This window comes from Brachyistius frenatus, unplaced genomic scaffold (genome assembly GCF_029030835.1).
Source record: "Brachyistius frenatus isolate BFR_SWC_R1_liver_20210118 unplaced genomic scaffold, ASM2903083v1 Contig_15, whole genome shotgun sequence".
In the NCBI taxonomy this organism is placed as follows: domain Eukaryota; kingdom Metazoa; phylum Chordata; class Actinopteri; family Embiotocidae; genus Brachyistius; species Brachyistius frenatus.
Window position 1 is genome coordinate 4,861,017 of NW_027210614.1, and position 25,532 is coordinate 4,886,548.

Below are 25,532 nucleotides of genomic sequence, written 5' to 3' on the forward strand. Positions count from 1 at the left end.
AACGGCATCATAACAGTGACCCACTGACACCGCACCGCTGTTCACTCTGTCTATTATTAGCATTTCAATTTGTCACTGGGACAAATCCCCACACTCACAGAGCATCACTGACTAGAGATTTTTGGGTTAAATCTTGTGGGAAAACAGAGATTTCTCTCTCAGCCTTCCTCCATTGTTGAGTTTGAACAAACGAAGTGACCACAGCAGCCCGAGTCACACAATGACAGACAGCTTATTCAGCTACTTCATCTGTCGCAGCTCCCCAGGGACCAGGCTCTGATCTTTTCCCAGAGCTCCAACTCTCTCTTTCACTCACTTCACACTCTCTTTCTTCCTCTTTTCCTGATTGTCTCTCTCTGACTCTGCTAATATTTGCAGAACATGTCTCTAATATTTTTGTCCCCCTTTCTAACGTTCACACATTTTCTTTTTAAATCGTAGATTTGGGGTGTAGTTTGAAGTCAGAAGCAATTAAACCGAGCCACATTTCTCAGCTCTCTTTGAGAGCATTGTTTTTGTTTGTATTTTGTTTATTGTCATCTCTCCCATGGGGGTTGAAGCGGTTGTAAAGACAGAGTCATTCCTTCAGAGACACCAGCTCCCATCAGCACCTTCTGGTCATTACTGGTGCATCGTGGGAACAGCTTGGCGAGGACAATGATTGGCTACAACAATGAAGCTGGGGGGCAACACAAAGGACACGCCCACCGCATGATGGGAACGAGCAGCAGAGAAAGCAGATGTTGCCACAGAGGACACACAGGAGGGGAGAGAGAGACAGAGACAGCAGATGTCTCTCTATCTCTCTCTCTCTTTCTGCGGTGAGTTTGATTTGTGTTCAACTCTTAGGCAGCAGGTGTGAAGAAAAGGCAGCTTTACCTGCGTCTGACAGAATGATTGCTACTTTGTTGAACAGGTGAAAGTCCAGAGTACGCCACGCTGGACAAACATTTGCACATCTCTATTGTGATCGATTCTCTCTGCAGTGGTGCGGGATATTTCCTGGAAACAGACTTCTACAGCCAAAGTGTTCCTAATGTTCCCCTCAGATTTCTTCTCAACCCTTTAAACTACCGAGTTGACATAAAAGTCCTATGACATATACTTACTTAGAGACAGAGCGAGAGGACGTAATGGCAGGAAACATTTATCTTTGTTTGATGTCAGACACTAGAGAAGACGTGGAAAGTTTGCCGTGAAAAACTGAAGTGTGATCACATGCTGTAAAACTCACAAGTCACATTTAAACACACAGGAAGTGTTAACAGGGTAAAAGGGTTGATTTCTTACTTAGTACCACTTGTACTGTTGTCGGATAGAAGACATCCGTGTGTGTGTCTGCGTGAAACAAGGGGCCACGACAACACAATCAGGTTTTGAATAAAATGACCAAACAAAGCCAGCAGATGTTTCCACAGGTGATGTGTTCAAATGTTACAGTCGTGTAACTTTCTGTGTAGTGTACTACATGTAAGTGCAGTAATGGAAGAACACGAGCTGAGACACAGCCTCAGTTTCTCATGTTTAGCTTATGCACTAAGTCGTGCTGAGGATTGAACTGGATTTTTAAGAGTCAAATCTCCAATTTTTATCTTATTTCCGGTGGTTTCTAATAACAATTGCAAAATTGCACCAATCAAGGCAGCTTGAAAATATTCCAATTTAAGGCCTTAACTCAAAGATAACTTTAAATGGTGAGGTTTTTAAATGACATGACTTTTTATGTATTGTTTTAATTTTTTTGAAAGATATTTGTTTTTTTGTTTGAGCTGTTTGTTGCAGTGCTTTTAATCGGTGTGCTGTCTGTGTGCTTTAAATCTACGTTCTGTAACTTTATCAAATTAAAGTTCTGAACACATTTATATTTCCAAACATGGAGGAGTTTCCATCAGCAGCACAGTGTGCTGGCTTGCCTCTCCGCACCCCTCACACATGATGTGGTCAGCTCATGGGAATACACTCTTCTCTTCAATGTGGCCATTCATGAAGGGTAGACAAATTAGACAGCAAATTCAAACAATAATACTTGCCAGTTCATCCCAGGGAGATAAAAAGGAGAACAGCTGATGGGAACAAATCTTCTCATGTTCACTCACAGTGCCACGAGGGAGCAGTCATCACTTCACGTAATGAGCAATTGAGACGTCACTTTGTTGGCAGATTTGACAAACAAACATTTGGGTCTCCAGCTCTGATCCGCCGAGACGAGAGGAGTGGTCGAAATCTAGTAAAGTGTGCTCTGGGATATTTCTGTGATAAGGCATTGTGTCTGTGTGTGTGCATGGTCTTTGTTTTCATGTGTGTGGTGTGTATGTGTGGGAATGGACCCTGGTCTGACTTCTTGATTAATGGCCAGTGTGTGTATGTGTGAAAATGCTCCCGGTCCTGTTTCCATGCTAATGAGTAGCGGCAGATGGGAGAGAGGAGGCTGGACCAACAATGAACAAACGCACCAGCAGCCACACAACTTAAAAAGACCTAACAGACCCTCCTGTATGGGCCGTTTCCTCACAGACATTATTACTTTTCTTCTTGTAGGTTGGAGCATGTAAACACTGAAAACAGTCAACTCTATCTTGGATATGATCATGGCAAGCAGGGATATGTTAACAGCAAGCAAGACACTGTAGCATATGAAAAATACACTTTACTATAAGCTTGTGAGGAGATTGTATGAGTTTATGAGTTGTAGGCAGTGGAGTTAATCAGATTGGGGAAACACGAGTGAGAATTTCAGTGTCTACAGTCTACAAGTATTATTTGCAGCCTTTATATATTTCATCAACAAGTCTCGGCTTGTGCAGTCTGTTTTTCTTGATAAAAACAGGATCATTTCCCCATTTACTCATACACATGTATGCAGTTATTTTTCTGTGTGGTATAAAAACAATAGTTTGGCTCAGGCCCAGGGCCACACAAGGTTTCTCCATCAAAGTTGGGTGATCAGTGTTTGGATTTACGATTACTTTGTAAAAAAATCTGTCATTCTGCAATGACATGAATTTGTTTTGTCATATAACAAAACAACAGGGATGTAGTGGGGAGGGGAATAGTAAAACTAACCTGTTGAAGTGGTAACTTTCCATTTTTTTAGTCATTTAAATTTCTTTATATAGAGAGAGCACAGAAGCAATGTTAGAAATTTTAATCCAAACAAAAAGTCACACAATCTCTTGTAAAAGCAAAAAATGTATGTGTTCTGGAGCTGATTAGTCAATAAATGTAAGTGTTAAACACATGGTTGTGGACAAATTCATATTTTATTGAAGCTAACTACACAAAAATAATTTGAAGTAAACCACAAGGTTTCAAGTTCACACACGGCCATGTCCACACTTCTTATCTGCAGTAGATTAGGCCTCATCGACACAAAGATATCTCCCCCAAACACAGCAGTGAGGCAGAGTAATGTGTCCCTGCAGGAGCCCGTTTCCTGTCTGTCCCTGTGACTCAGCTGAGCTCTACATTGAAACCTAAATATCTGAGTTGCTTTTTGTACCATCAAGTCCATCGCAAATAAAAGAGCAGCGAAAGAGAGAGACGGGAAGGAGAGAGCACTATGACGTGAGGATGGTTGCGCGCATTCATGATGCTGTTTACAATTTACATATAAAATACATTTACTGGATGTTTTGATGCCATGTGTGTCTGCAGGTATGTATATAGAGACGGGGTGTTCTGCTGATATATTTTTCTTTTGTGTGTCATTTCCAGCCTGGAGTGGTGGTCCAACCTTTTAGACAAATATAAACACTTCCCCCCTGTAAGTCTAGATAATACTGCCACTGATTAGAAACAAGACTGTGTGTATTGGGGACCTCCTCTGTCATACAGGAAACCATGCCTGTTTCCTGCCAAGAACTCTTTCTATTTTTCATTCTCACTTTCCTTATCTTCACTCTTTCTCCTCATACAATTACACACACTTTGTCTTTGACTTCCACATTTTTCTTTTTCAGGTCTTTTCGAGCCAAAAGCTATTATTTAATTGGACTATTGCAAGTAAATAGGGCAATTGAAATGAAATTATGTTTGAGCTTGACTTGTAAAGTCACAGTCAGCTCTTAGTAGCCTCAAAATTGTTCCAACGGAAAACTACATACAGCAGGAGAAGAAGCCCATTTAGAATGAACTGAGCTCTGAGACAAACATCTGACTTCCAGGAGAAGACTGCTGACAAGTAGACCCTCTGCCAATACGAATGACCCTGAGCCAAGAAAAATAAATCATACACAAAAACACACAGCATGAGCCATAAGTCAAACCAGGCTAATGTACAATCCTTAAAAGCATGTAAAGTTTTAGATGTTTTGATTCTTATCTGTCATGCAAACCACCAGGCATCTGACTGGTCCAGATTTGTTCTGCCACATGACAACGACCCCGACAACCTATTATAAACAAGAAGAAAAGAGAAGAAGCAGAAGAAGAAGACGAACAAGAAGCCGTGCAGCTAATGGTATGGACCCAACAGAGCCTCGATGTCGACATCATGGGGTCAGATCATTCTGATCATTTTGACACTGACATATATACTTGTATTAGTGCGTGTGTGTGTGTGTGTGTGTGTGTGTGTGTGTGTGTGTGTGTGTGTGTGTGTGTGTGTGTGTGTGTGTGTGTGTGTGTGTGTGTGTGTGTGTGTGTGTGTGTGTGTGTGTGTGTGTGTGTGTGTGTGTGTGTGATAGAAAGACCCCCGAGGAATGCTCTTAGTGCTGTTGTAGTATCTGCGAGCAGGAAATGGATTCCCAGAGACAGGAAGTACCTTCGTGGAGAGAGGAAGTGTTTGCCAGCATCCGCCCTCTGTCTGCTGGATGGGGAAGGAAGGAGCGAGAGAAAGGGGGGCAGTGAGGGGTCGCGGTAGAGGAGGAATGAAATAGAGAGTTGTTTTAGGAAGAAGAGAGGGGGCGCAACAGAGTGTGTCAGAGGGTGTGAGGGAGATCCAGCTGACGTCTGAGCTGCCCTGAAAAACAAATTTCAGCAGATCACTTGACCAGAAGCTGTTTCTGTGTCTCAGATAGTCTCATGCTGCTGCTCTGTAAACCAGTCAACTAGGTGGTCTGTTACCAGTCGTAGTTTTGAAGATCTTATGTGATATAAATTTACTTTTTGGGGGGATGCATTCTGACAGTGAATCCTCCATCATGTCTGAATTATACTGCAGAATGACAACAGTCCTCAGTACTTTCACGCCACATTGTTTGGACTTTTCCATTTGGTCCAAACCAATACAGGAGATATGAAAGATGCCTCGGACTACAGTCTCAAATGAACGAACAAAATCTTTTTCCAAAACGAAAAGGTGGTCTCGGTCCGGATAAAACTGAACCTTCGTTCGGTTCACTTGCAGTGTGAAATAACTTTTTGGATGGTTTGGTCTTTCAGACCAATTACACGGAGTTGAGGCTGTCGTCACCCATTAAACAATAAAAGAAAAGAAGAACCGGAAGAGAAGTGAAAATGAGTTGCAGAAGTACACGGGGAGAGGAAGTGACGAAGTATTTAAGTGTTGTTTGGTCTGACAAAAATCCAAAGTCAGCTTTAGAAAACACATAAAATAGCTGAAACTTGTGTGAATCTAGCAATGCCATCTGAACTGTGGCCACAATATAAAAAGATGTGGGACGCCATTAGAAGAAGCAGCGCATCGACAAGACTTGTCTCAAGTATTGAGCTTGAAGTTGGTGCTGCTGGTGGTACTGCCATAATAATGGTACTGTGGCAATGAAATGGATCTGTTCATTCATTTTTCTCTATTTAAATGGAAAAGGCTACCACCCAAATTGACAGCATGCCAATACCAGACACACGGCTATCTACAAATCAATCAATATCCAACATAGAGAGATGCAGCTCACGTAGGTAATGACAACAGGATGTTAAGTATGTCATGCCAGACCTTTGAAAAAAAGCATAACAAAGTTTAAACCTACAAAAAAGAGATCAAGCAAGAGAGTATTTACAGTAATTACTTTTAGAGAGTAATGAGGAAACCTGTTATGCTGAGCTTATCTCACCCGACCTTGTCTGCAAAGTTGCTCTCCTCGTTCTATAACTCTCTCCTTCCAACTTTGTAGCAACAGTTTCGGTACGCCCATTGTTGTCCGGCCAAAAAAATAAGATCAATTACAAAATGGTGTCAGTTTTGTGCCGAATATGTCAAGCTGCCCGTGCTGAGCCTCAACCTCATCAAACTCCTTTGGGATGAATTGGAATACAGACTGTAAGTCAACTCCTGCTCTTGTGTCTGAATGGGAGTAAATCTCTGCATTCAGGCTCTGAGATCTTGTGGAAAGATGTCCCAGGAGGGTGGAGGCGGTCATCCAGGCGTGTACATACTTCTGGCCATGTAGTAGCTTTTTGTCTCGGAGACACGCCACTGTAAACTAAGAAGCAGATGAAGAGATGTCCAGGCAGCCTCCTCGCTCACACACTCCACTGTGAACTCTGACTTGAGATCGAAGGTTCTACATGCGTGAAGTTTTTAACATATGTCGTCCCAGCGCTGCTCACACTCATAAAAACTCCCAAGAGGGAGATCAGTTGAGGTGAAAGGTCAGGGGTCAGCCCAGTGTATGTGTGTGTGTGCCTGTATGCAGGTCTTTCTGGGTAAGTGGCTGAGGAACTTGCAGGGTTCAGAGGAGAAGCAAACGTACCACACACACACACACACACACAAGGTCCAGGTTTGTCCACTGTTTTGTCACAATCCTCGATTCATTATCGACGGTCAGTCTGACTCCAACGGGTTGTATTTTACTGTAAACAGCCAACTGACACAGACTCAGACATCTAATCAGTCAGTGGACAGGAAAAAAAAGTTCCTTTTCAAGATCAAAGAGACAACTGAGGGGAAATGAAAGAAAGCGGCTTTGTCGAGGCACGTTGCTGTGAGGAAGAAAGTTTAATGTAGCGTGTGTGGAGATGGCACTCGATGGACAGATGGTCCTTTGTGACTCCTGACACCTGCCAGCTGCTGCTCTGCTCCTCATCACCTCTTTTTCTTTCTTTTCTCTTTTCTTTTCTTTTCTTTTCTTTTCTTTTCTTTTCTTTTCTTTTCTTTTCTTTTCTTTTCTTTTCTTTTCTTTTCTCACCTCACTTCTGTCCTTTTTTCTGTCTCATCAACAGGCTACTCCTTTCTTTTTCCTCTTTTTGTCCTCTAACTGTAGCTGGTATTCACTGCCAAGGCATTTAGAAGATCATGTAGTTGCAGTCGGAGGACGAAGGTGTGCTGCTGTTATTTGTCTCTTTGGAGGCAACGCAGAATATAAATTCAGGTGTTACGGGACAAATCTAAATCGTTTGTTGGAATATTTATAACAGTCAACATGTTTTACAGACATTTTATAAACTTGAATTATCCTGTAGAATTTTAAATAATTACTCCAAACTATATGAAGTTTAATATATTTGCACTGAAACACAGTAGTCCAATATAAGCATAATGTATTTAGATGCAGAGTAGTGGTGTCATAAAGGAGACATGGATGCTGTACACATGTGGGAGTTGCTGAAGTTGATTAGAAAAAGTTTCAGTTCCAGGTGCTGTTGAGCAAGGCATTTAACTGCATAGAAACCAAAAGCCAGGCTGACTGAAAGCAGATTCATAGATGGGCATGCAATGCAAAGCTGAAAAAACACTGAGCCCTTCAATTTCCATACTGATGTGGCTAAATTCAAAATGTTGAAGTGATCTTTTCATGTTTTTATGTCCTCATTAAGCTTGTGTTTTCAACCACCAAATGCAGATGTAGATGAACTTGGAAATGGTGGTCTGCTGCTGCTTTGTGGCAAGAAAAACGTGGCTTTATAAGAATTCAAAGTGAGGTTTGAGGGTCGTCATCACAGGCGTCTGACCTGTTTTTGAAAATCTTCCACAGTTGCTGCCAGTCAGTTTTTCCTGTTTGTTCTGTAAACAATAAATAATGCCACCAAAAACAGCAGAAAGCAGCTTGGCTGAAATTGCACAAAGCTGTTGGCTGATGTGGCCTCCTGCGCATGCCCAGAAGAGACAGGAGCGGGTTTGCTAAGGAATTCTCACATGGATGGTGAGCTAGTTCTGAAATCATAGTATGGAATATATTGTGGCCAGTTTTGACCCTCTTTGCTACATGTGAATTATATACAACCAAAAACAGTGGTTTGTTTCCTTCAGGTTGGGATGGAGTTGCTGCCCCAGGTGAAGGGGTTGAAGTATCTTGGGTCCTGTTCTTGAGTTAGTTTATGATGAAGCAGGAGGTTGATAGATGAATTGGTACAACACCGCACCACACCGTTTTGGTGGAGAAGGAGCCGAGCCCAAAGGCAAAGCTTTTGATTCACCAGTCGATACATATCGACCCTCTCCTGCATGTGGTCACAAGCTTTTGGTGGTGACAGAAACAATAAGATGGTGGGTACAAACAACAGAAATGAGTTTAATCCACAGAGTGGCCAGGCTCAGCCTTAGAGATTGGATAAGGAGTTATGACATCCTCAGGGAGCTCGGAGTAGAGCCACTTCCCCTTAATGTTGAAATGAGCCATCTGAGGTGGTCCGGGCATCTGATTAGGATACCTCCTGGCCGCCTTCCACTGGAGGTTTTCTGGGCACATCCAACTGGTAGAAGACCCCTGAGTAGACCCAGAACATGCTAGATAGATTATATATGTCATCTGACCTGGAAACACCTCTAGAACATGTTGCTGGGGAGAGGGATGTCTGGGTCAGCTATCTGTGCCACATTCCTGTGTTCGTATCTGATCTGGTGCTTCCACGTTACCACCACAGCTCAGTTTATTGTGTTGATTTCCCTCGACTCAAACAGGTCCTACGCCTAAAGATCGTTACCTGCTCATCTAATTTTTGTTACCAAAAACATATCTCCTGTGCGATCCGTCGAATGCAGCTGAGCAGAGCCCTTTCAAAGAGGCTGGAATAACTAAGTATACTGAGCCTGGACGGACATCTGTACCTGATGGAGGTTGTGGATTATAAACTTGAGTGTTGAGACATTTACAAATGTGAAAATGTCTAATAGATGGCACATTAAAATGAGGCTCCAGTGACCAAGGATGTCTCATTGTATTGAACGCCTGTTGCTTCGACTCACGTTCTGTACGTGTGTTCATGTGTTTGTTTACTTTTTTGATTTACATGATCTGCATGCTTATTTGCAAGTAGAGAGGGGAAGTGAGATCCGATCACAAGTGACTCGAGACGCACGCTAATGTGAGGTGTGAACTCAGAAAACACCTACCTAAAGTTACAAAGTTATAAGATGCTGTCACACTCTTTTTAGCAAATGCACACATTGAGCAGTTCAAATACTATTGTAATGTATTGTTTGCTTTAAATATGCACTGAAAAAAACCTGAGCGTTGACACAGACACACACAGACACACACACACACACACACACACACACACACACACACACACACACACACACACACACACACACACACACACAAACAAAAGTCTCTTTGAGATGTCACGAATGGAAAAGGAAAACGTTTGGTTCCAGTTATTTGCTATCGGCTTCACTGCGGTCAAATGGCAGCCAGTGAATGTGATCGCTCACAGCTGAGTAAGGAAAGGAGGCTTTCTTTCCCCCTAACTGGTGACGTTGCAGTGACCTACAGTTGTTTGAAATAGGAAAAGAGGTTCTGCTGCTGTGTTGGTTTCCCTGCTGGGTGACACGTGGGTTTAAAAAAGCCAGAGTGGATTCCAGAGTCACTCTCTCACAGCCTGAGAAAACAATCCTGTCTGTCCGCCTGACTGTCACTCTCACCTCGTCTCTCTGTCTCTGTGTGGGATACCCAGTCGGTGAGGACAGCTGGCTGGCTGACGGTGGATGTATATCTGCGTACGTGTGTGTAGGTATCTGGGTTTTTGCTTGTGTGTGTGTGTGTGTGTGTGTGTGTGTGTGTGTGTGTGTGTGTGTGTGTGTGTGTGTGTGTGTGTGTGTGTGTGTGTGTGTGTGTGTGTGTGTGTGTGTGTGGGAGATCCTGAGAGGTCAGAAGTCAAGCTGTGGTTCACAGAGAGCCACGTTGTTCCCCTCCCAACAGGAAGGAGGGCACTGTCCATATGCTGTCTTCACTCACACACACTTAGATTCACATGCTCACACATACAGTCACAAATTCTGTATACATACAGAAACACATACACACTCATGCACGTATTATTCACGTACCTTTAACGTCATGCAGATGTACTCACTCTCACTTATGTAAACACTTGAACAGACTGATGCACAGTTTGACATAATATATGCCTTACCCCCCTTAACCTGACCCTAACCATCGCAGCAGGACCTCCGCTCTGACCCAAAACCTGACTCTAACCTGAACCCTCAAACAGCCCTTTGAAGGTTTGTCCCAAAAGGCAGACCACACAGATTGTCCTCTCACAAAATGTCCTCACTACTAGAGCCTACACCCCCAAACTGGTCCTCTCACATGCAGATGTACAAGTGCAATATAACGCATACTATGTTCAATCTTCACCAGCCACACCTGAAGCTACAATGTTTTCTCTATGTTCTGGCTCTACATTCACAGACCACATTAGGCTGCCGCCCAAATGAATATTTGAGAACGTGGAACGCCAGATTTTAGTGGATGGAAACACTGAGCGCATTCAAAATGACAATGTTGAAGGTCAACAAATCCTCATGACAAAACGACAGAATAGGTCGACGACCACTGACTTGAAAAATGACACGTGAGCATTTTAAACGCCCTCCACAAGACCAACACATCCTCACACCTGAACATCAGATCAGGTCATTTGATTGATGGAGAGAACAAGCGACAGGTATATTTCCATGACAACAACTCACAGGAATATGTTAAAAGCAAAACGAGAGTAAGAGGCCACATCAGGAGTTGAACCAGCTCACCAGATGTTGGTTGTGGTGAACAGTTCTGTTGTTGGCAGAGAAAGACACGATGAAGAAGAAGAGAATACAAATGTTCTTGTGGTGTTTTGGAAAGACAAGAACAGCCTGCGTGTTGACTTTACAAGTAAATAGCATTTTCAGAGAGCAGGCTTAGTGAGGATGTAGCCTGTCTGCTGTTTAGAACAGTTGTCTGAAACGCTTGAGCTGTAAACCAAAGACACTTTCCTCCTTGACTTTCTGTCTCCATTTGGTCTCCCTGCCACTAATAAACACTTTCCCTTTCTAAGCATGCACACTGCCTGACACTTATTTAGCTCCTCCTCCTGTGGATTAGATTCTTCTTTTCTCTTTGTATTACTTCATTTTCTGTGTCTGCCAGCGGGCTTCAGACATAAACTCAGTCTTTGCAGCCAGCAGACAGCTGCATACAGCTGTGTCCTCATTGAGTTAGACAACATTTCTTACAAGATTTAGAACGTATTACATGCACACATTAGCACAGCAGGGTTTCACATTTATTGTGCTGTCACTCTCGCTCTCTCACTCACTCACTCACACACACACACACACACACACACACACACACACACACACACACACACAGAAGAGCTGTGTCCACACTGATACAAACCTTGTTCTTGTAGACTCGTCAGAGAGGAGATTTTAAAGTTAAGGTGCTGATCATTGTTAGTTTAAGTGCTAAAGAGCTCACATGTGGGTCAGAGTTGTTTGAGATGGAGTCATCTGTCTATATGAGGTGGAAATGTGACCATGGATACAGTACTGAAGAGGGTTAAAAAAAAAAAAAAATGATATCAAAGCTGGGTTTGTTCTAAAAAGCAGGTGCTCACAGGAAAACTAGAAAATGACAAATGGTGAGAAGCACAAGTCTTGTAGACGAGCAGGAACAAATTCAGAGTAAAGAAAAACTCTTTATGAATGAACGGCAAGTAAAGAATGCTCAACAGGACGTAGGGAAATATGTTTTCTCATTAACAACCAGGAGATTTCATGACCAGAACATTATATTGATAAGACACAAGTCCACCTCTATGACAATGATGGACAGAGAAAAGTGTGGAAAGAAAGAGGAGCAGCTTATGACCTAAAGCATACCATCTTTATCTGTCAAACATGGTAAGGGCTGTTATGGCTTGGAGATGTATGGCTGCCATTGGTACACAAGCCTGGATGAATGTGGAGGTATACAGGAGCCTTCTGTGTGCTCACACTCAGCAGAGTGCACCAAAACTCATGGAGAGGTTCAACATCCTCCACTGGCCGAGTCAATCGCCTGATCTCCGCGTTTCTGGACTTCTTAAAAAAGCACAGAGACCACTGACCAGTGTCTCTGGACTGGAATTTAAAATATTATTGTGAAAGGCAAAGAAAAATCTAAAATAGGATTGATTTGACCTCATTGTTCTGATTATTAAAGCCTTTTTGTCATTTTGGCTCATTTCTCTTTGAAACTGAGTTGAACATTGATTTGTCAATACTCTTAAGCAAGTGGTTTGATGTTTTGAAGTGTGATTCCTGTACTGGTGACTTGTGTCATGTTTATTACTTAGAAAATCCTCCGAGCAGAATGCAGCCGCAGCCTGGAGGATCATTGATGTTGCTGCTGGTCTCATTACCAAAGTAAGACAAACAGAGAGGAGTTCTCACACTTCTCCATTTGGACTCATCATTTCTCAAGTCAATCACAACAGGCAGGCAGGAGATACGCACACAAACACACACATCCAAAGAATGCTAAAACAAATGTTGACTGTTTACACTTGACCCGTTGTTGTTTATGTACTTTCTCTCAGTTACAGTTGTTCTTGTTGGGGCTGTAAATCAGACATCAGCGACACCAAACACACCCTCTGTCTGCAGCAACACTACACAGTAATATTTATTGTGTTCCCAGTGATGGATCATTTTTACTCACATGGTTATTAAATTATCACATCGACCACCTTGCTAGCAGGTCTTACCATTGATTATATAAAATAATGATCTTAATTATTTCAGCTACAGTTCTTTTTGATATCGATCAGCGTGATTCTACATCTACAGTCAAAAAGCATCTTACCAGATAAATTCTTATCAGTCAGAAATAGTTGGTCCTCCCAAGTTTTAAGAAGTTGCTCTGCAGTCATCACATCCCTCTACCCCACAGTACTCAAATCAAAATATGTTACTGTAAAGATTTGGAAATTGCTTTGGTAGTCAGATGCGACACTCTCCACAAGACAGAAAGAGAAGCTATAAAAAAAAAAAAAAAAATCAAATTGTGGGTGAAAAAAGTATATTTAATGGAAGAACAGAATAACATACAAATATTGAATCCCACCGAAAGCAGATGCTGCCCCCTACTGACTAGAAAGCATAAATGGCCCGTTTCATCACTTTGAAATATGCAATAAACTCTTAAGAGAAAATACTGACAAAAGTAAACAATAAAAGCAGCAATTAGAAATATACAATTCATTATATGCCAATTCTAAAGGAATTCCAAAAAACAATCACCATTACTTCCTTTCCCGAAAGGACAGAGGTGTCAAATAAAGAAAAAAAACTAGACCGTTCTTCAGATGAATTATCTTTTGAGTATCTGTTGTAGTTTTGAAAGGTGGCGGCTCTGGGCAGCTTGGATTCACTGGAGTTATGATGGATTAACATGGAGTCGCAGTCGCAGCAAAAGCAGTGTGAAAACATCGATATGAAGTTCTCAAACCACTTCAACAGCATTATCCTCTGCAGGACTGATAAATTACTAATGAGCCTTTTACCACAGTCAACATGTCGACATCTATTTTTCAGCATAGTCAAATATTGATCATGACGTGTTTTATTGTTTTAACAGTAGAGACACCACACTTCAAATGTGGATGGACTTTTAGACTGAAGACGTTACCTTGCCGAGAGCGCCCTCTGCTGGTATCTTAAAACTGAAGCTCTTGAGAAGAGGAACACAAAATAAACTCAACAATCAACTGCAGTTCAGTAAAATGACAATGAATCAAAATACTACCAACCTCAAGTTACATGCGAAGTTAGAATTTTTTTTTTTATCAAGGCTTCAGTTTGTGCTGCTGAATATTGTGTGATGTAGAGGGATGGCAATGTTATGTCAACACAGTATAACATGAGACAGTGCAGTTAAGGGAAAGAGAAGTGAATATTAAAAATAAATCCTTTAAACTGACTGTCGTTTAGAAGGAGTCCTTTCTGTATTGAAAGGAAATTATGACATACGCATAAGCATGTTCATGCATTATTTTACACATTTCTTCACAGGTAACTAACATTATCACTGTCTTCTAACCCTGGAGGCTATAAAACTGCTGCACTTCCTGACAAAACCCACTCTTTAACAAGGTTAAAGATCTCAACAGAAGTGCTTTGTTTGATGCCATTTTAATATATGTACAAACCTTGAAGCATTCATTTATTGATGGTTTATTGTTTCCAAACAATATATATATATATTTTTTTTTTAAAGTAGACCGACACACTGCTGAATATTCTGTGCTTGTCTTAGACATTTGCTTGTCTTTACCAGACGGAGTAAAATCTGAAAGGATTATAAAAGTTCTGGAGGAATGTGTGTTACGGACTTTAACCAAATTTGAGTTCAGTTCAGCGAGGTGCTTTGCTGCAGACCAGCACCTCCCTGAGCGCCTCCTGCAGCTTCTTTTCAGACTCCATCACCTGTCGGAAACTTTCATGGAAGTTGGCATTACCTTCCTTCACCCAGGCTTCCTGGAGCTCTCTGAGCCACACCTTGATCCCATCCAGCTGCTTCTGCACCTCCCTCTGCTCCTCCAGCTCGGCCTGCAGCGCCTGCTTGGCACAAACTTCCGCTTCATAGGTTCTGTGGAGGTCCGCCAGGGACGACTCCAGCCTCCGCACCTCCTGCACGGAGCAGCACCACAGTCAAATCACAGACCGGTACATTCGCTCACATTTCTGTGACATCTACAGATATTATAAAACACTGTACAAAATATTTTATAATTATTTATGTAATAATAAGAAATGAGATGCATAAGAACAGATGAAATGCATAAAATGAAACACAAATAGGGTAAAAATATGATGTTGACTTGACTTCTGTCGCTTTTAACTGCATGTCATTGTCTTCATTAGCTGATGGAGATACACAACCAACAACTAGCTGCTGTCATGCAAGTCTAGTTCCACACTTTATAATGTGATGACAACACACCCATCTCCGTGACAACTGAACAAACTCCATCTTTCGATGAAGACAGTGAGATGCAGTTAAAATGATTTAGTGGCTCTTGAACTGTGGAAGTTCTAAATGAACTTTAACACCATCTTTGGGATTTGGATCCTTCTTGGGACTAACTGGTTAACATACACAATGATGCTGATTAATCTGTGACATATAAAATCAGTCTATAACTTCAGGCAAGCCAGTGCGTTATTGGCCTCTGTGAATGACGTGGGGATATTTTAGATTTGTGACCAGCATGTTCTGAGCAGAACATTTCACAGATGCCAAATACACTTGCCTGTGCTCTCTGGTGGGCAAACTGTGTGATGGTATAAAGTGTAGAAAATAAAAACTTTTGATCCCACTCTCAAGAAAATAAGACATTCAAAAATGTTGGGGGTCACTTTTAAAAAAACAGAAGCCTGATTAATGATTAAAGTTTTTGAGTGAAATGAGCACAAAGAAAAATGCATTCAGTATTCACCAACTTCTGCCAATAAATAAAAGGTATATCTTTTCTGTTCCAAAGAATCATCCTTGTGTACAGAGTACCATCTGTATGTGTGAGAGAAACCAGGAGACATTACTATTTACACTTTTATTTAGTCCATAAGAGCCTTCCTATATAAATAATGCATACATTAATAGAAAACTTGAAAACGTATCTCTGCTGGTGCAGGATTGTCTAGGTCTCTGCCCGATAACATAACAGTTAAGTAAAAAAAAACTTAGTGTAAACAACAGCACTGCTTGAGTGAGTGTGTGAGAGTCGGAAAGTAAAATTCAATTCAATTCAATTCAATTCATGGAAATATAAATTATGTCTTAATGAACGATTAGGATACTGGTCTAAGTTTTGTAAATATAACACATTTTTCACAATCTTGGTGGCAAATTTTAGGGGCGTTCTGAGATTTCGCCGTTTTCGTTTTCCAAGAAGTGACATTACAACTCACAATTTTGGATCTCTAGTCACTAATAAGCTTGACATAGAATATATTCACAGATAAAAGTGTGTCTGTGAAGAGCTACAGTGAGAAGGAATATGAGGGATCATAACACTACGAAGATTAAGTTTTTATTTGAGAGTTTTTCACTCTATATGGTTGTAAACACTGGAGATAACTGTGTAATCAGGGCTAACAAACACTTTGGCTCTCATCTCTTTATGGAAGTTTCCACAAATGTATGGACTGCATTGATATTATAGTAGATAACTAAATGAAACAGTAGTTATCAGAGGTGTGCATCACCCAGTGAGCTGAACATACTGCCCGACATCTCGCTCCCCCAACCCACCTGCAGGTCCTGGGGGCTCCTCTTGTGTGGCTGGTCCTCAGGCAGCAGGACGTTTGGCGGCACGGTGAAGCAGCGGCTAACCAGCAGCGCCTCCATCCGCTCCCACAGCTGCTTGAACCGCTCTTCGAGGAAGTGCTGCAGCCTCCGGCTACACTCTCTGGCCCGGGACCGGAGCTGCTCCTCGGCCTCAACCGACGCGCCTTTGCTCAGCTGCCTCACACACACCTTCTCCACGACGGGTAAAATATCGTACAGGCAGCCCTGGAAGGCGCCATAGACCCGTAACATGCAGGTTTGAGGGGTGAAGCCGAAAAACTGTGTTTCATACAGTTTTAAAGACGATAGTGGGAGATGGTTCGCCTCTCCGCTGACTTCTTCGCCGACATCCATCACCGTCTCTTCCCGGGTTTCCCGCGCCATGTTGAATCGTTGACGTTTCTCTACGTCCCACTTTCTTGAATTTGATTGGTGGTTGGTTGATAACGTTTGGGCGCATTACTGCCACCTACTGGTCTGGAGGGTGCACGCTGTGACTCCTCACGTCCTTCACAGCGATATCGAAAATTTGCAGTAAAGTTAACACATTTATTTCTTTTGATATGTTTGACAAGCAACAGAGGTCTATAAAACAGTGTGCACAAATAATCTTTTCTATGCTTTGGCTACACAGGTAACAGTTGCTGAAATCAGTCCATTGTTGGTCTTTCTGTGCTACTTGTTAACACTAACAGACTTTTGCCACCTCACCCAACTTTTTAACACCTTCGCTTTTGCCTTTTTTTTTATTATTATTATTATTATTTCATCAAGCCTAGATTATTTTTTTTTATCTTTACGTATTTTTCGCGCATTTATTTGTTTTCATCATCTTTTATATCATATATTGTTCTTGCTGGTTTAAAAAAAAAAAATATTTCCAATCTTTTTACTGCCTCGTATGTTATCGAAACGTTTGATGTTTTGTTTTTTCCATTTGTTTTAAAATGACGTACACCTCGGACACGCCCCCTTGTTCGAACGAACGAACAACGCGCATGCGCTCACTCCCTCCACGGCTGCAGCTCCTTCTCGCTCCGTCCGTGTTGATAGCGGCTTTCTGCTTCCACACGTGCAACTTCTTCCTATGTGAATCTCTCCCCGTGTCGGACCCGTCTGTAAGCTCATCCCGCTTTGTCAGAAGAGGTACGGTAACCGCCGACGTTTTTTGAGTGTTTTGAGCCTGCTTTTACAGCTGCGTAGCCCCGCCGGCGCGGCGGGACCGGGAGGTTGACTGCTGGAAGTTGAGCCGGGTTTGGCTCCTGTTAGCACGGTCGCGTTAGCTAGCCGACGCGTCTACTTTTTGTTGTGTCGTTGCTAACGTTAGCTCGCTAGCAACCGTAACGAGTCGAGCTGGTTAAGCTGCTGAAACGTTACAAGTGCGTTGCGTTGGTTACGTGTGTGTGTGTGTGTGTGTGTAATGTGATGTTTACCTCCTCTCTCTCTCCCTCTCCCTCCCCCTGAAGCCGTCTCCTCCCCCAGGTGTAAAGCCGTAGAAACCCGACAACCATGGGGGCATATCTGTCGCAGCCGAACACGGCCAAGAGCTCTTCCGATGGCGGCAACAGCAACATGAGCTACGGCTTCTCGGCCATGCAGGGCTGGCGGGTCTCGATGGAGGTGAGGCGGAGCGCGAACGACCGGGAGCAAAGACAACCATGTTAGGAGCTCCGTGTGCTGAAAGTCGACAAAGAGAAAATGTGCCATGAGTTGTAAATGGCGGGATAAAAGGGACGCGAGGCTTTTCCCTCCCGGTGTGTGTGTCGGTGTGGGGCCGGTCGGTGTCTCCTCCGGAGGACCGCGAGTCGCTCCCGAAACTAGCTGCGACGTCCATAACTCGTCTTCAGGGGTTTTTTTGGTTGTTTTTTTTTAAATTTATTTTTTTAGCGTTACGTTGTAACCTCTCTCCCACAAAGTTGAAGAGCATGTAATTGGTGTCTGCTGCCGTCTTGTGATGGAAAAACTTCACTGCAGCTCACAGACAGATCTCATTTTGTTTGAGGCACTTCTGAGGCGAAAATCAGTCCCAGTCCCGATTCATCTATCGGCCAACCAGCTGTCACACAGCAGCTCTAAACACAAGAACAATAGCTTCACTTGGTTACTTAGTGCATGTCAGTAATTGGATACGAGACATGTATGAGCATGTGGCACAAGCAGTTAAAAAACTTTTTTTTTTGCCAGACAAGCATCATTTTGCAGTTGTATGTATTTAATATCCAGGAGAGTGAGTGAAGATAAAGTGAAGGGGTCTCTTACCCCCTCTGTCCTAAACAAACAGGCTCCTCAATTTGATTTATATTGCGCCAAATCATGACTCAAGTCAACTCAGGCCGCTTAATATATTAAAGTCTTTATAAAATAATCGTATAACTTTTATAAAGAGGAACCCAACGATTCCCTCATGAGCAACAGCAGGAAGGGGAAAAAAACCCTCCTTTTTTTTTAGTATCAAACAGAACCAAGATCAGAGGCGGTCGGCCTAGACCGGTTGGGGTGAGTGGAGGCCAGAGAAAGAAAAGAACAGCATAGAGATAAAGGAGACAATAAATTCATGGTGGGGCCAGTAACCACAGACCAGACACTTGCAGCTCCAGGGCCAGAAATACCTGCAAAAAAAAAAAAAAAAAAACTACATGAGCAAGGACTACTGCTTATAGAGATAACAAACAATTAACTAAACTATAGGAGACGGAAAGAATACAGTTAGTGAGATACAATGGTGGCGTATAAATGCATGGAAAGTAAAAGAAATAGTAACGTAGAGGAGCACAGTGCTTCATGGAAGGTGCCACAGCAGCCGGAGTCCATAACAATATAACAAAGTGATGACTCAAGATTACCTGAACCAGCCCTCACTACGCTTTGTCAAAATAGAAAGGTTTTAGGTCTAATCTTAAAAGTAGACAGGCTGTCTGCCCCTGAACCCAAACCGGAAGCTCTGTTAGGATGATGTTTGATTTTGATTTGTCTTTGTTGCAGGATGCTCACAACTGTATCCCAGAGTTTGATGAGGAGACGGCCATGTTTTCTGTGTATGATGGACATGGAGGTAACACGCAGATATTGCTGAGTACAGTCTTCTGTTGGTATTATTTGACACGCTGTCATGTACTGATTTGTTTGCTCAAAACTTGTAGCATTTCTGTGGTTTTCCCCATTTTTTTGGTTTGTTTTACACACCTCTCAGAGTACGATGCGTACCCACACCTATCCCGAGAATTTATGCAACCTGCTGTTCCCATTTAGGGGAAGAGGTGGCTCTGTACTGTTCAAAGTATCTTCCTGACATCATCAAGGAGCAGAAGACCTACAAAGACGGCAAACTTCAAAAGGTGAGGAGCCGTAGAAGTTAACACATGACTTATTCCTGTTATAACAAGTGTGACTGAGCGGGTACGTTGAAGGCCAGATGTGTGCTGCTTGGTTGTGGCGCAGTTACAAATTAGGCAGGATTAGAACCGGCATACAACAAGTGTGCGGTCACCTCCGCCGCTACAGTCTTGACATGTTTACATGTTGTTTCCAGGCCCTGGAGGATGCCTTCTTGGCCATCGATAGAAGAATGACAACAGAGGACGTCATCAAGGAGCTGGTCCAGATCGCTGGGCGGCCCACTGAGGAGCCACCCGCTGAAAAGGTGGCGGAGGAGGACGACTGTGAGTACAACGGCAACTATAAGATGTACCTGTTTGGTATGGATACTAGTTGTATGTAACAAAGCTCATTCTTGCTGAATGTAGAAATGGGAATATTGACATCTAGTGTAATGTGACGCAGAAAGGAAATAAATGGCAATAGCCATAAAAACAATCCAGAGCATTAAAATAAAACACAAAAATGGAGAATACAACAAAGAAATGATATGCTTCAGTAAGTGTGTGTTTAAACATCAGTGTGGCTGCTTCTATCCTCCTTCCAGTGGACACAGAGGAGGCAGCGTTGCTCCACGAGGAGGCCACCATGACCATAGAGGAGCTGCTGGTACGCTACGGCCAGAACCGCAATGCTGTCAAACATGCTGCTGCCATCAGGTAGTCCAACAAACTTCTTATTTTGACTTTTTATACAAGCAGTAACATTTTATGATGTTTTCCTTAAGAGCCTGAGATATGAGAGCTTGAACTTCCTGGAAATTGTGATTTATGGAAACGATGAATTCTTGGTGGTGATGTCATGCAAGGCAACTAATAGTCATCAAATATTTTTGAATAGTCTTTTCCTTTTCCTTCACAAGGAATCAAATTATATTAAGAAAGTAATGACAGACTTCTGTGGCACCTTTTTTTTTTAAGTTCATATCCTTAATAACAAGAACCACTGAAGAGTCTGTTGAACAGGATCTTGTACATCCATCAACACGGTTAGTCCAGCGTGCTTTTAAGATTTTCTTTCTTTGTCTATTTTCTCTTAGTGCGGCAGCTAAGAAAGCATCGTGCCCACACCCCGAGGCCCCAGGAGACAAATTAGAAGCTGGGGAGGGGACTAAGAAAGAGGAATTAAATGGAGAGGTGGAGGAGGAGAGCAATGGGAAGGTGAAGGAAGGCGAAGGAAAGACATGTGGGTCTAAGCTGCGAGCCTGTCGGAGAACAGGAGGAAGTGAAGGCAGTGGTGCAGGTACGCAGATGGGCTTCAGGGGTTTTCAAAATGTATAGTGTCTGCAGACCAAATGCCTTTCAACAAAAATTCAGCATTTATCTTTATCTTAACATTTTCCTTTTCTGCATAAATAAAGAATCGCTAAATACTTAACAGAAGCTTTATTAAAAGCGCGTGCGGTTTTTTAGCCGGCAACTTCATTTAACATCATTTCATTTGTTCTGCTTCGTACATTTTTTCTCTCTCTTTGCTCCACTTGTCCAACGTGTGGTGTCGCCCTTGTTTCACCTCGACAGCAGCGGACTGTGGAGAGTCGGGGAGCTCCAATGGAGAGGAAAAGGCTGGCAAGCCTGAAGGAGATGCAGGTCCTTCCTGCTCCTCGTCCTCAAAAACTCAAGGAGACTCCAAGTCGCGTTTTTTTGATGACAGTGAGGAGTCCGAGGAGGGAGAGGAGGAGGAGGAGGGGAGCGATGAAGAGGTGAGAGCAGCAGACCTGAATAGACAGTTGTGTCGGGCATTGACTTCACTCAGAATAACTTTGAAAATTATTCGAATAACTTTTTATTTATTTTTTTGATCAGGATGGCAGCGAAGAGGAAGAGGGTGACAGCAGTGAGTTGGAAGAAGAGGAGGACACGGAGGAGGGAGAAGAAGACTCTGAGGATGAAGACGAGGAGGAAATGTGTCTACCTGGAATGGATGGCAAAGAGGAGGTGTGTATTTTCAATTGGACTCGACAGAAAACATTTCCGGCATCAAACATTTCCCATGTATAATGATGAAGGGACCATGACATGTGGAGGAACGTTTTATCTTTTAGAATTGGTGTACTGGTGAATCTTATTCTCTCAGTTGATTTGTTGTCATTGTAAAATAATTTACATCCTTATATAGAACCTGATACAAGAGAGTTTGAGCTATTTCCACTGTTTTAATGTTACACCTGGCCAGTGCAAACATGCTTTGATGGCATATTGGATCTATTGGAAGCTGTAGTGGATAATCTTGGTGTTAGTCAAGGACTTTTGTCTGCATCAATCAGGACACTGACAAAATAATGCAGTAATTTCAAGCTGTGAATCCGAATATCGGCCTGCTGTAAGTTGGGCACAGAAGCCAAATGATTTGTGTTGACTATTTCGGTCAAAAAATAAATTGGAGGAATGAATTCACATAGTTACCATGTTTTACATAAACACAGATGTTCCGGATGTGTCACTGTAAATTATTGTGGAGTTTTTATAACGTGACCCGTGTTTGTGTCTCTACAGCCCGGCTCAGACAGCGGCACCACAGCTGTTGTGGCTATGATCCGAGGGAAGCAGCTGATCGTGGCCAATGCTGGAGACTCTCGCTGTGTGGTGTCCGAACGCGGTGCGTCCAAGTCAAGTTTATCTTTCTGATCAAAGTTGTCCAACTAAAATATTTTGTCAAAGGGTTAGGGTTAATTCTGTTGCTGCACCGCTGCAGGCAAAGCTGTCGACATGTCGTACGACCACAAGCCGGAGGACGAGGTTGAACTAGCTCGCATCAAAAATGCTGGAGGGAAAGTGACCATGGACGGACGAGTCAACGGCGGCCTGAACCTCTCCAGAGCCATCGGTAGGTTACTTTGTGGGAGACTTTTAAATTCACTCTCGTAAGAACACCTCTGCAGCAGCGCTTGGTCCTTGAAGATGCTTAGTGCTTTGGGTTCAAATGCGCAATGTTTGCAGCCGCCGCTGCGATCACCAAGCTCATAATGTAACCTCTGACCGTCAGGCGACCACTTCTACAAGAGGAACAAGGCTCTGCCATCGGAGGAGCAGATGATTTCTGCGATGCCCGATGTCAAAGTTCTGACGCTCAACGAGGACCACGACTTCATGGTCATTGCCTGCGATGGTATCTGGTGAGTTTGAATGGTCACCAGCAGTTTGTCCCAGTGAATTGTCACGATTTCTTCGTCACAGTTGTTTACAACTGACACAGATTCATCTACTAAGTCCTGTTTCTACCTGTGTGTTTGCAGGAATGTATTAAGCAGTCAGGAGGTGGTGGACTTCATCAGTGAGAGGATCAAACCAGACCAGAGTGGCAAAGCCAGACCCCTCTCATCCATAGTGGAAGAGGTGAGCAAAGATGAAGTCATCTTAAACTGCTCCGTCTGCCTTGTCGCCTGAATTGAGTCTGAAATATTTTCTATAGTTTTCCCCTTTTTGATTTAAATACCATATGTCCTCCTCGCAGCTGTTGGACCACTGTTTGGCCCCTGACACATCTGGAGACGGGACAGGATGTGACAACATGACTTGCATCATCACCACCTTCCGGCAGCACCCGTCCTCCAATCAGTCAGACAACACAAAGAAGAGGAAGCAGCAGGAGCAGCAGGAGCAGGGGGAGGCAGAAGGGACTGAGCAGGAGGAGAACGGAAACGACAGCAAAAAGGCGAAAAGTGACTAAAGCAAGAGAGAAGATAAACTATCCCAGAGGGAGCAGCTGGTCCCAGAGGACACCCCAGATACACCAGAGACACATTCTGTTCAAAATTAAATCCTTACCTCACAAACCTCATCTAACCCTTCAACAGACATCACAGAGGCTATATGTATGCTCCAAGATCATCTGTAGTTTTGTTTTTATGCTCTGTTCTCTGGATTTTTATTTTTAACACACCCTGCAGTCGTTTCCTTTGATTGGTCCAGTCGAAAAGAAGCTGGAAACACTTTTAGTTAAATTGAGAAGAGGCACACACACCACTCACTGGCATGCTAAATAGCACATTCGATTTCATGAATTTGTAACTAAATGGAGGCTACAGGAGAAACTGCCACCTCAGCATCCCTGCAGACATACATCGCACTCTGTTGATGTTAAAAATCGCTTTCCGTGTGGTGGCTTCAGTTTGTTTTAGCAGAGTTCATGGAGACACCTGTCTCACTCCTGTTTACGTTCTACAGTGTGATGCAAATATTTCCATCTTGGCTTTGCAGTAAAAATACAAAAATATGCATGCTCTGAGTTTTGTGCCAACAAAGTGCCATGAAAACCATGAATTCCTTTCAGGCACTTTTTCACATCCGCAGATTAACTGAACCCAGAGAACGGACCTGGAATGGCTGCAGATTGGCCCCGTTTAATGGAAACTATAACTAATTGAATGAGAGGATCTAATGGTCCCGTCTAACCCAAATTGAAGCTGTATGATGCCGGGAGAATAGGTATGCTGGTCTAGTGTTGCACGGAGTGTGTTGGTGCCATGTTTCAGGCTCCTCTCTGATGTCCACAGTTCAACCCGAGTTTGTTCAGGAGCAGTTTGTGTCGAGTCAGATTGACTCCACCCGTCACAAAGAGAGGAGCTGATGTATTTGGGGTATAAGTCCAGTTGCTCTCATTGACCATTTATATATTTTTCTTTCCTTTTTCTATTAGCCCTCGTTCACAAGTAAGAATATTTTTTCTTGTCTTTTTTTTTTCCTCTCAGTCTTTGTGTTCACGTAACAGCCCATCCATCAACTTTGTCCTGCCTTTTTTCATTCCTGGTTTGTGTCTTGTTGCTCAAAATCTGTAAATTTCCAGCTGGGAAGAATGCTAGGGCTTTTGGAGATGGTGTACTTTCCATCTGTAAGATATGATAGCTGGGAAACAGGCGCGTCTTTTATGCCCATCCAAAGAGAAGTGGCGATTGAACTCGGCTGTCTCCAGGTCCAACACGGTTCGTGTCCCCTTTTGCCACTGCAACACCTTTTTGAGATGATCTCTAGGACAGTTTTAGAAAAAACAAGTATTTCCACTCAACTTCTTTGTTTTAATTTTTGATTAATGAGACCTCTGAATTGTTTTTTGTTTTTTTATTATTTCCTTTTTGCGAGCACACTCTGAAAACGCCCTAACGCTGGAGAGTATGTGCGAGGTTATTTTTCTGAGTGGACATACAATTTTAAGTTCAGAGCACCAAGACAGCGTTTTTTTTTTTTCTTTATTTGCAGAAGCCTCATTTACAAACAATGTGTGGCTGTAAGTTTGTTTCTAGTGTACTGTCATGTCACCATGCCCTTTTCTCTGTACATAGTTTTTTCAATACTTGTAATTGAAGAAAAAGAAAACGCTTTTTCTTTGTAATTGTGCGTCAATGTGACATTTTGGTGCATACTCTTTTGACACCAGTATGTAAGTACATACAAATACATTTTTTTAAAATATTCAAAACTGCAGTCCTGTGTGTTTTTGTTGTTGTTTTATTATACAACCAGTGCTGCATTGGTGACTTTTATTTTTGAAAATCTCTCACAGAAGTTGAACCGACAGTATGGGGGATGAATCCTCATGTCGATGTTTTAAGGGAGACCAGGGATGTATCAATATGAAATCACCAGTGTTATCAGTGATTACAAAGGCTTCACTTTTCAATATGAAATGCTCAATGTGCTGTGGCTTATGTTCTCACACAATCCTACAGATGGCAGCAGAGACTGCTTCACTGTCAGATTGATGCAGTATGTC

The 25,532-nt window shown here is 42.7% G+C and overlaps 2 protein-coding genes across 3 annotated transcripts; one reads left to right on the forward strand and one right to left on the reverse strand.

Annotated features, from left to right (window-relative positions):
- Positions 1–13,161: 13,161 nt before the first annotated feature.
- mis12 (MIS12 kinetochore complex component) lies at positions 13,162–16,832 on the reverse strand. Its single transcript, XM_069693393.1, has 2 exons — positions 16,413–16,832; positions 13,162–14,788 (listed from the first exon to the last, which is right to left on the reverse strand). The coding sequence occupies exons 1-2, from the start codon at positions 16,830–16,832 to the stop codon at positions 14,513–14,515; spliced, it is 696 nt and encodes a 231-aa protein (XP_069549494.1). The 3' UTR covers positions 13,162–14,512.
- A 632-nt stretch (positions 16,833–17,464) lies between these two features.
- On the forward strand, positions 17,465–25,238 carry ppm1g (protein phosphatase, Mg2+/Mn2+ dependent, 1G). Of its 2 annotated transcripts, none has more exons than XM_069693704.1 (14): positions 17,465–17,594; positions 17,915–18,068; positions 19,431–19,500; positions 19,698–19,783; positions 19,978–20,107; positions 20,371–20,482; positions 20,863–21,065; positions 21,344–21,525; positions 21,629–21,760; positions 22,319–22,421; positions 22,518–22,649; positions 22,809–22,938; positions 23,059–23,158; positions 23,277–25,238. In XM_069693704.1, the coding sequence occupies exons 2-14, from the start codon at positions 17,958–17,960 to the stop codon at positions 23,490–23,492; spliced, it is 1,707 nt and encodes a 568-aa protein (XP_069549805.1). In that variant the 5' UTR covers positions 17,465–17,594; positions 17,915–17,957; the 3' UTR covers positions 23,493–25,238. The 2 variants fall into 2 exon arrangements, with proteins under 2 accessions (XP_069549805.1, XP_069549806.1); XM_069693705.1 differs by having other exon boundaries at positions 21,347–21,525.
- The last annotated feature ends 294 nt before the right edge of the window (positions 25,239–25,532 follow it).

What these genes read in the sequence shown, in the direction of transcription:
- mis12 (XM_069693393.1), bottom strand. Translation starts at nt 16,832, where the DNA reads ATGGCGCGGGAAACCCGGGAAGAGACGGTGATGGATGTCGGCGAAGAA. An exon ending in GGAGCCCCCAGGACCTGCAG is followed by an intron (nt 14,789 to 16,412) that starts GTGGGTTGGGGG and finishes TGCTCCGTGCAG; the next exon opens with GAGGTGCGGAGGCTGGAGTC.
- ppm1g (XM_069693704.1), top strand. Translation starts at nt 17,958, where the DNA reads ATGGGGGCATATCTGTCGCAGCCGAACACGGCCAAGAGCTCTTCCGAT. An exon ending in TGTGTATGATGGACATGGAG is followed by an intron (nt 19,501 to 19,697) that starts GTAACACGCAGA and finishes GTTCCCATTTAG; the next exon opens with GGGAAGAGGTGGCTCTGTAC. An exon ending in AGGAGGGGAGCGATGAAGAG is followed by an intron (nt 21,526 to 21,628) that starts GTGAGAGCAGCA and finishes TTTTTTGATCAG; the next exon opens with GATGGCAGCGAAGAGGAAGA.